The sequence below is a fragment of the Notothenia coriiceps genome, unplaced genomic scaffold (assembly GCF_000735185.1).
Source record: "Notothenia coriiceps isolate Sejong01 unplaced genomic scaffold, NC01 NC01_scaffold00028156, whole genome shotgun sequence".
NCBI lineage: Eukaryota > Metazoa > Chordata > Actinopteri > Perciformes > Nototheniidae > Notothenia > Notothenia coriiceps.
The window spans coordinates 37,930-46,718 of NW_011360857.1; the positions used below are offsets into that span (position 1 = coordinate 37,930).

The following is an 8,789-nucleotide window of genomic DNA, read 5'->3' on the forward strand; positions in this document are numbered from 1 at the left end:
TAGGCTACTAATATAACATATCCACTCGAACAAATCATTTTTATTGAAAACTCTGCTGGCGGGATGACACCTGTTTTCAGTGAGCTGTTTTTCTCCTCAGAGAAGAGGCGTGTGTGAGGGGGTGTATGAGGTGAGTATGGGGGGTGGCAGCCTACAAAAGGGGAATCAGCAGCGGTGGAGGAGCAGATGTGAGACACACAGCGCAGGGGCCAGATCATAATTAGCCGCGGATATACTGCCGGGAATAACCGGATTGTTCAAATTTGAGGAGGGATCGAGAGAATTCGGTGTCACACAAGGCTAAGGGATTAAGTTACGCGTTTTTCACTACTCCGTTCGCCGTTATGGGGATAGACCGACGCCGGAGAGCATCTATGGCTCTCACCTTGAACTTCCTGGCTTTGTTCCTGGCGGTATCGGCTCTCACCACCAGCTACTGGTGCGAAGGGACGCGCAAAGTGGTGAAGCCGTTCTGCACTGGCCCGTTCACCGCCACCAGGCAGTCGTTCTGCATCAGGTTCAACAGCTCCAACCTCAACGACACAAGGCTGGTGCAGTACATCTGGGAGACCGGGGAGGATAAGTACGTGATGAGGAAATTTCACACCGGGATCTGGTTCTCCTGCGAGCAGAACATTAACATGACCGGTGAGTTTTTGAAAAGAAACGAGCAGCGAGGATGAGGGGCGCGCAGGCTGTGCGTCACGGAGGCGCATCGTAACCAAAGTCATGCTTTGAGTAAAATCTTCCATAAAGAAATCTGGTTTAACACAGACTAGATTTAGTCATCGATCCCAAAAATGTATTTAAAAGTTAAATGTATAATACCATCAGAAACGCACAGCGCTGTCCATGAAATGGTTACAACCATGTTGTGCCAAATATAACAGAACAAGTATACGCACATCAAGTACCTGTACACATGTTTTGACTACTGCTGCTCCTTTTTGTGTCTGTTTTTGCTCTGAGTTTTTGAAACCTCTTGTCTAAAGTGTAGGTTATTGTATTGTGTCATATTATAACTTTAAAAAATAAAAAATATTGATGAGAAATAAGAAAATGCAACACCTGGTCATCAGTGTTGAATATAAGAAGCAGGTGTTTGTCCAAACAATATATATCGGAATTTCAAACCAAGTTTTTGCTGAACTGAGAATAAGGATTGTAGGTCTATAAATGTGTCAGAAAGGTACAAATAAAAATGTACAATATTCAAGTTAACATATTGGAGTTGCTTAATAATTTAATAATAATCCAAAAACTAAAAGGTTTTTAGTGTAATATTAAAATTCAGGAAGAGGAAAAACTGTTACTTTTCACATTTAAGAAGCGTAGCCTACACATTGTTTAGCGATTTTGATTTAACGAAACCTCTCAAATGCATTGCTGATTTCACTTTCTGTCAGATCTTTTTCAATGTATCGGGAAAATATGGAATACCGTCTCATTTCAAGGTTGATGTTTTATTCTCTTAGCTACATCTTGTAGTGTTTTGTGTGAAAGCTGCCGGTCCCATGGCCCTACCACACTACATGCTGGATTTAAGGCTGGACATGTGGATCTGCTAGGGGAAATTGTTGAGCTTGTTTTCGCACAACACAAAGGAAATCCGTTCACAGATTGGATTAAATATTGATTTTGTTTTTTACATCTCAGCTCTATCTGTGGAATAATAGTGACTTTCTTTCTCAATCTGATAATAAAGTAATACACGATGGATTTCCTGTCTCACTTATCAGCATGTTCCATAATGCTTATACACCAACAGTCAATTAAATGTCTAATTATTGTTTTATAGGTGAAAACTGCAGAAGTTTCCTTAATGTCGCACCTTCAAATGAAAGAGGTAAGCATATTCATAAAATGTTATCACTCACACGCACATAATTCATACATCCTTAGGTCCCCGATTCAAGTCCCTAAATGTACCATACGCAGTGTGGACCGGTAGGCTACCTTGAGAGGTGCCGGTTGGTCCACTGGTTAAACAACCCAGTCTCACGGCATGTTGTGTTATAGTCACGAAATACATTTAATCTATTGATTCGTGTTCACCAAGACGATTTTATTTATTATTGTCAGAATACTGAAATCTGTATTTTTTTATTCTTTTTTTCCTTCTAATTTGTTATTATTTGGTGCAGGCACGAAACATACCAATATAAATAAATTGCTTTTAAAATCGTTCTGTGTCAGAATACTGACATTTATATGGCATTTAACATCTTTTGTCACTGTGATGAAATACTGGCAATGCTTGCACCACTGAGACAGTTGTTCGAACATCTGTTGGCTGCCATACTTCTTTCATCTGTGAGCCTACATTAAATCTGAAGCTTTATAAGTAGGCTAACTGTTGATTATTAATAGAATGAATGACTATTAGGCCATAGCACAGAGTTAGCTCTGTAGTAATTAACCCTGTCTCAAACAAATACATCTTCCTTTTTATCTACATCGATGTTCAAACGTAATACCAAGGCTAAAACAGTGTCTCTACTCTAGTGTTGTTGTTTTGTTGATCTCCATTAAGAAGTGCGTGATGAGGGGCTAAACATTTAAATTAGTTAGCATTGTTGTCATTCAACTCCTCCTGTTAACAAAATCTTAAAAGATATTTACATTTTGTTCTATGATTTAAAATACGTCTTAGCTTTTAGGTGTCTTGAAAACGGCGGTTACTAACAAGCGACCAAATGAGACTAAACTTCATCAAGTCGAACATTAGCCACCTTTAGCTTAGCGGTGGTGATGCGCAGCCATACAACTATCAGTTTGTTTACAGCATAACGTCCGCTTTTTACTGCCGATTGCTTTTATGTTTGAAAAATCATAGTGGTGTTCAAATGTTGAGATTCTTCTAGTATCATACACATTTGTTTGCCATCGAGTTAGCTTTCAAAATTCAATGGTAAGTCCCATTGCCGTTGAAAGGAGCCCTTGCGATGCTAACTTCCTTGTTCGCCGACCAAAACACGTCATCCCTGCAACACAAACCTTTTTTGTCTTCATCAAATTAAATTTGTACACTTATCCATATTACTTATATATTTCGAGTACTGACAATAGAAATTAATTGAACTTATTAAGTTATAGCCCAATATACTGTATACAATAGTACAATAGCTGAAAAAACCTACATGTGGGCAGCAATATAAAGGTCTGGAAGAGGGCAACTACGTAAGTGATTGCCTCTCCTCAAGAAAACCAGACACTGACCCTGACAATAAAGAGATCTTCAGACAGCTTAGATGCCAGTGCATTCAGAGGTTATTACGTTCTGTTATCACTGGTCCCCTTATGCTTCACATTCACTTGAGAGCATTTGTCTTTTTTGCTGGTATGATTAAAGTTTTACTTGTATCAAAGCAAAGTGAAAAGATATACTTTAACCAAATGCTTTCAAGACTTTAGTCTAATCAAATGTTCCTTAATCCCCTCTGCCCTAATTATATGCATTTAATAAAGACATATGTGTGTGGAATTCAATTGAGCAGTTAAAAATAAATCTTTAGCTCAGGGATGTACATTTAAAATTCACTCTAAATTATTCTGAGTAACAGGCACAGTACGGTAGTCCACATTGTGATTAATTGAGACACATCAGTACCTGCCCTTGGGTGATTCATGCAATTACACCGCTGTGTACATTTATCGGTTTCTAAATCCGCTGATATTTAGTCTCCTCGCTCACAGACCTGAGCTCAGGATACTGTTCCTCCCTTGGTGGATGATATATCCTCTCCGTGACTGTGAAGGTTAATGATATGGGTAGGGGTCACTTGTCCACCTCCCTCGTCTCCTTCTCGTCCCCATCCTCCTTCTCCTCCAGTCTCTTTCCTCTCCTCTCTTCGCCCCTACTTACCCATATTCTTTTCCAAGTCCCCATACCCCATCCCTCCTTTCTCCATTCCTGTGTCTACACCCCCTCCGTCATTCCCTCAACCGTGTTCACCCCTGCACCCACAATTTGAATAGGTTTCTCCTCTTTGCTATTCCTTTTCCAATATAAATTGTATCCATAGGAGTGCTGTGGCTGTGCATTGTTGCTGAGTGCCTATACATCCTCCTGTTGGCCACCGGAGGCCTCCTCATGTCCATAGAGGTGTGTCACTTGGGCAATGTCATCGAAGGCCTCAAGCTCAACGCCTTCGCTGCCATATTCACTGTGCTCTCAGGTGAGTAGCTTCATTATATTTGTCATATTTGCAATAAAATGAAGCACAGTTATAGGATTCAAATCTAAATGTTGAATATACAGTAGATGGTTGAAGTTAACATACAAAAGAGAATCTCTTCACTTTTTGGGTGTTTTTAGTGAAGTTAGAGCGAAAACTTAATTTCTTTAGAAGTAGGAGTAGAAATATGTTTTCTTATGTTTCTGAGAGAAAACATACTCGTTGTCTTCTGTAGTGTTCTACTAACTGAGATCCTTTCATAGCCAAAATATGACGCAACCTTTTTCAAAGTGCCCACATTGTTTAACAAATGTTAGTGATATGTTGTCTATACATTCAGCATGCTGTTGAGTTTGTATTCCACTCGGAAAGATTAAGCTAGCCAGCCAGCTGTATGCGTACTAGCTTCCACCCAGAAATTGGTGGCTAGTTTCCTTTCGTCCATGCTATTTAATCTGAAGCTTCTGCACACTCATTGCCATGTTTTTTTCTTCACTATGGTGCATTCACACTGGAATTGGGGCTACGTTTCACCTCATGTTACTTGAATGTGTGACCAAGGCCTCATCCGTTTACTCGAGTCGCTGAAACTAGATGCACCAGAGAGGAGTCGGGGCTCATCTCTATTTACATACTTACAGTAGATACCAACAAAGCCATTGCTGAAATCCTTATCTTGCTGCTATGTGCATGTTGTGAAAGTCCCAGATATGTCGGGAAAGCAAAAAGCTTTGTTTCTGGGTTCATAACATCATCCAAAGACACTCATTGAATTCCACAAAAGTGTATTCACTGCCTCTGGCAAGTAACAAGTCTGCTGAATCAATCGTAATACAGGGGTATGAACCCGAAATGTACATTTTATTACAATAAACCAGGGCTGCCAACACTCACGCATTGAGCGTGAGAGTCACGCAATTAACCCATATCTCACGCACTCACGCCACACTTGCCTTTTCTCACGCTAAGTTTTCGTCCAAAATAAATGTATATAAATATAAAAATAAAGTGAAGGAACAGCAAACCGAGCGGTCTACGAAATGAGACGGTCTTCTGGCTTCAGTAAAGTTGGAACGATATTGGGAGATTCTGATTTCACGGATCAATAACTCATTAACAAAACGTTATTCAGACACAATGTGTCTGAATAACGTTTTGTTAATGAGTTATTGATCCGTGAAATCAGAATCTCCCAATATCGTTCCAACTTTACTGAAGCCAGAAGACCGTCTCATTTNATGTAACAACATTCATAATTAAGTAAATGTAACACCCTTTTCACCCCGGTTACACTTTTCATTTGCCCTGTACGATGGGCGCTGCAAGTGATGAAAGTGGGGGATGTTGGCTTATCAGGCGCTCGCAGCTCACAGCCAAAGTGCGAGCGTGGGAGCGAGAGAGGGAGAGAGAGAGAGGGCGCACCGGTACCGGCGCTGTTGTTACTAGAATCTGGTGCTAGCTGCGTAACGGATATAAGAAGTATGTTTCTACAATGGTGGAGGAGAGCTCTCCTGTCAGACTGAGAGGCTCTGTGAGGTAAAGGAGTGTTTAGATAATTCACTTTAGTCTAGTCTAGTCTTTAGAACCAGAGTGGTCGGTGTTCAAAGCCTCTATTGCCGAAGCCGCGACGGGGAGCTGTGGTCTCAAGGTCCTAGGTGCCTCAAGGGGCGGTAACCCTCGAACCTCCTGGTGGACACCGGTGGTCAGGGAAGCCGTCCGACTGAAGAAGGAGGCCTTCAGGGATTTGTTATCCCGGGGGACTCCCGAGGCAGTTGCAAGATACCGACAGGCCTGAAGGGCAGCAGCCTCAGCCGTGGCCGAGGCAAAGCAGCGGGTGTGGGAGAAGTTCGGAGAAGACATGGAAAAGGACTTTCGGGCGGCACCAAAGTTGTTCTGGAAAACTGTCCGACACCTCAGGAGGGGGAAGCAGGGAACCATCCAAGCTGTGTACAGTAAGGATGGGACGTTGTTGACCTCAACTGATGGAGTGTTAGGGCGTTGGAAGGAGCACTTTGAGGAACTCCTGAACCCGACAACTCCGCCCTCTATGTTAGAGGCAGAGCTGGAGTATGACGGGGGATCGACACCAATCTCCCGGGGGGAGGTCACTGAGGTCGTCAAACAACTTCACAGTGGCAAAGCCCCGGGGGTGGATGAGATCCGCCCCGGAAATGCTGAAAGCTCTGGGTGTTGAGGGACTGTTATGGTTGACACGTCTCTTCATCGTTGCGTGGAAGTCGGAAACAGTACCGAAGGAGTGGCAGACCGGGGTGGTGGTTCCCCTTTTTAAAAAGGGGGATCAGAGGGTGTGTGCCAATTACAGAGGCATCACACTACTCAGCCTCCCCGGGAAAGTTTACTCTAAGGTACTCGAAAGGACTGAGACTGCCAAGGCACACNGACGGCTTCCCTGACCACCGGTGTCCACCAGGAGGTTCGAGGGTTACCGCCCCTTGAGGCACCTAGGACCTTGAGACCACAGCTCCCCGTCGCGGCTTCGGCAATAGAGGCTTTGAACACCGACCACTCTGGTTCAATGTCCCCAACCTCCACAGGAATGCCCGAAAAGCTCCACCTAGTTTGTGAATATTAAAGAGGCACTATTATGTTTTTGGGGGTTTTCCCTTTCCTGTAGTGTGTTATATAGGTTTGTGTGCTTGTAAAAGGTCTTATAACATTCCCACTGCCCCCCCGACAGAAACGCCTCACTTGGACTATTTTGTTTACTTCCATAATATAGTGGCATCACAATGTAACTTCTATTTGCTAGCGCTCCAACATATTGTACGTGTCTTTCTAAGGGGCTGGACATCGCTAAGCAATTGACCAATCACACCAGAGCTGGCCGGCTCTGGTTTCAGACAGAGGGTGAAAAGAGGTGCTGCAGCACAGGCAGTATGAGAAAAATAAAGAGCGTTTTGGACATTAAAGCATGGAGATAAGTCACAGTAAAGGAACAAAATACAAATACAGTATGAACCTGGAAATTAGCAGAATATGAACACCTTACCAATATTAGTACCATTTATGCTTGTCTCATGATAACCCACAGGCTTTACACTAATAAAAAAATGTATCAACATTTGTTCAAATATATTTTATTATCAAAGGGTAATTTTGTCATTTAAGAGAACTTGATAAATTACTTTGTTTTCAATGATTGTGTAACTGGATGATGTGTTATGTGTTACTCCAAACCATGTCTTTGGGGAAATGCAGACATTACAGTGACAACATTTGAACCTTAGCTACTGAATTGGAGTTAGCTTCAATATATATATTTCACGTTAGCATGGACATACCTGCTGTAGAATATCATGATGATGGTAAAGAATGGGTAGATGCTCAAGGAGAGGCAATATTGCCTATTAGCCGCTTTCACACCAAGTACTTTGCTGTACTTAGTACTGGTACTTAGCGCCCTGGCACTTAGTACCCCAGGGCACTAAGTAAGTACAGATCGCATTCACACCTGAATAAATTCCCTGAGGGAAGATTACGCATATGAGCCGCTGACGTCACTTCGTCTTCTTCTGCTTTGGGTTTACTGGCAGGCCACAAACAACTTAGAGGTTTCTCAATACTCAAATTTCCCCTCCTCGACTCCTCGACTCCTCCGGTAATGAGCCGGAAATGAATTTCAGCGCGCCATTTTGAAGGACATCTAATTTCTCTAAATGCACTTCGAGGACAAAGCATCAAGCATCGAGGAGCCTCTCTGGAGGAGCTCTAACCGAGGAGACACTGATGCATCCTCCACGGCTCCTCCACGGATCCATTTCCGGGAACGGTGGAGGCGTGACGCACGACCGGACTTATCTCAGCCAATGACGGCTCTGCATGCATCCCCTGGATAGTAGGCTTGTTTTTGACGCGTTGTGGCTCGCCTCGAAAGTAGACGAGAATAGCCGATCGCAGCCGGGGGAGGTCTCAAAAAGCTCGCCTGAAGTCGGACAGCTCCGAGTCGGCTTCTTCTTCTTCTTCTTCTTCTTCTTCTGTTGCTTCTTCTTCTTCTTCTTCTTCTTCTTCTTCTCTCGGTTTTTTGGCGGATTGCAAACAACTTTAAGGTGCATAAGCATGGTGCATACCGCCACCTCCGGAGTCGGCTTGACTCGGTTTGCATTTATAAAGAATGCACACGTGTTTAATTGTTAATGTCAGATATGTACTAAGTAAATACATTTGTTCCTGTTCAAGATTAGATTCAACTCTATTGTTATTGCACAGATTACAGGTACTGAGACAACGAAATGCAGTTTAGCTTCTAACCAGGAGTGCAACAAGCAGTAAAGTGAAAAGTAATGTACACAATCTACAGAATAAAAGATAGAATGAAGTGAATGATGAATAAACAGTGAGGGGTATGAATACACTAGCTATACACAGCAGCCTGTGAGCAATATGAACAGTGTGTATGAATATGCTAAGATATATAAAGTATAAAAACGGTAAGCAGTGCAAGTATAGTATAACATATATAGATATTAATTTCATGATGATAAACATTGTGGAACAATGATGAAAAATGTGAATGGAAGTGGCGACGTAAAACTGACACCAAACAACAACAAACTTTTGCCGAGCCAATTGGAGAGTTTCATCAGCAGCACG

The 8,789-nt window shown here is 42.5% G+C and overlaps 1 protein-coding gene across 1 annotated transcript in view; it reads left to right on the forward strand.

The window, feature by feature from the left end:
* The first annotated feature begins 225 nt into the window (after window positions 1-225).
* Window positions 226-8,789, forward strand: part of LOC104958047 (germ cell-specific gene 1-like protein) — a 9,003-nt gene continuing 439 nt past the window's right edge. The window contains exons 1-3 of the mRNA XM_010785754.1: window positions 226-648; window positions 1,799-1,846; window positions 4,026-4,178. Coding sequence (XP_010784056.1) covers window positions 345-648; window positions 1,799-1,846; window positions 4,026-4,178 — 505 coding nt within the window. The 5' untranslated portion in view covers window positions 226-344. The remainder of the gene's footprint in view (window positions 649-1,798; window positions 1,847-4,025; window positions 4,179-8,789) is intronic.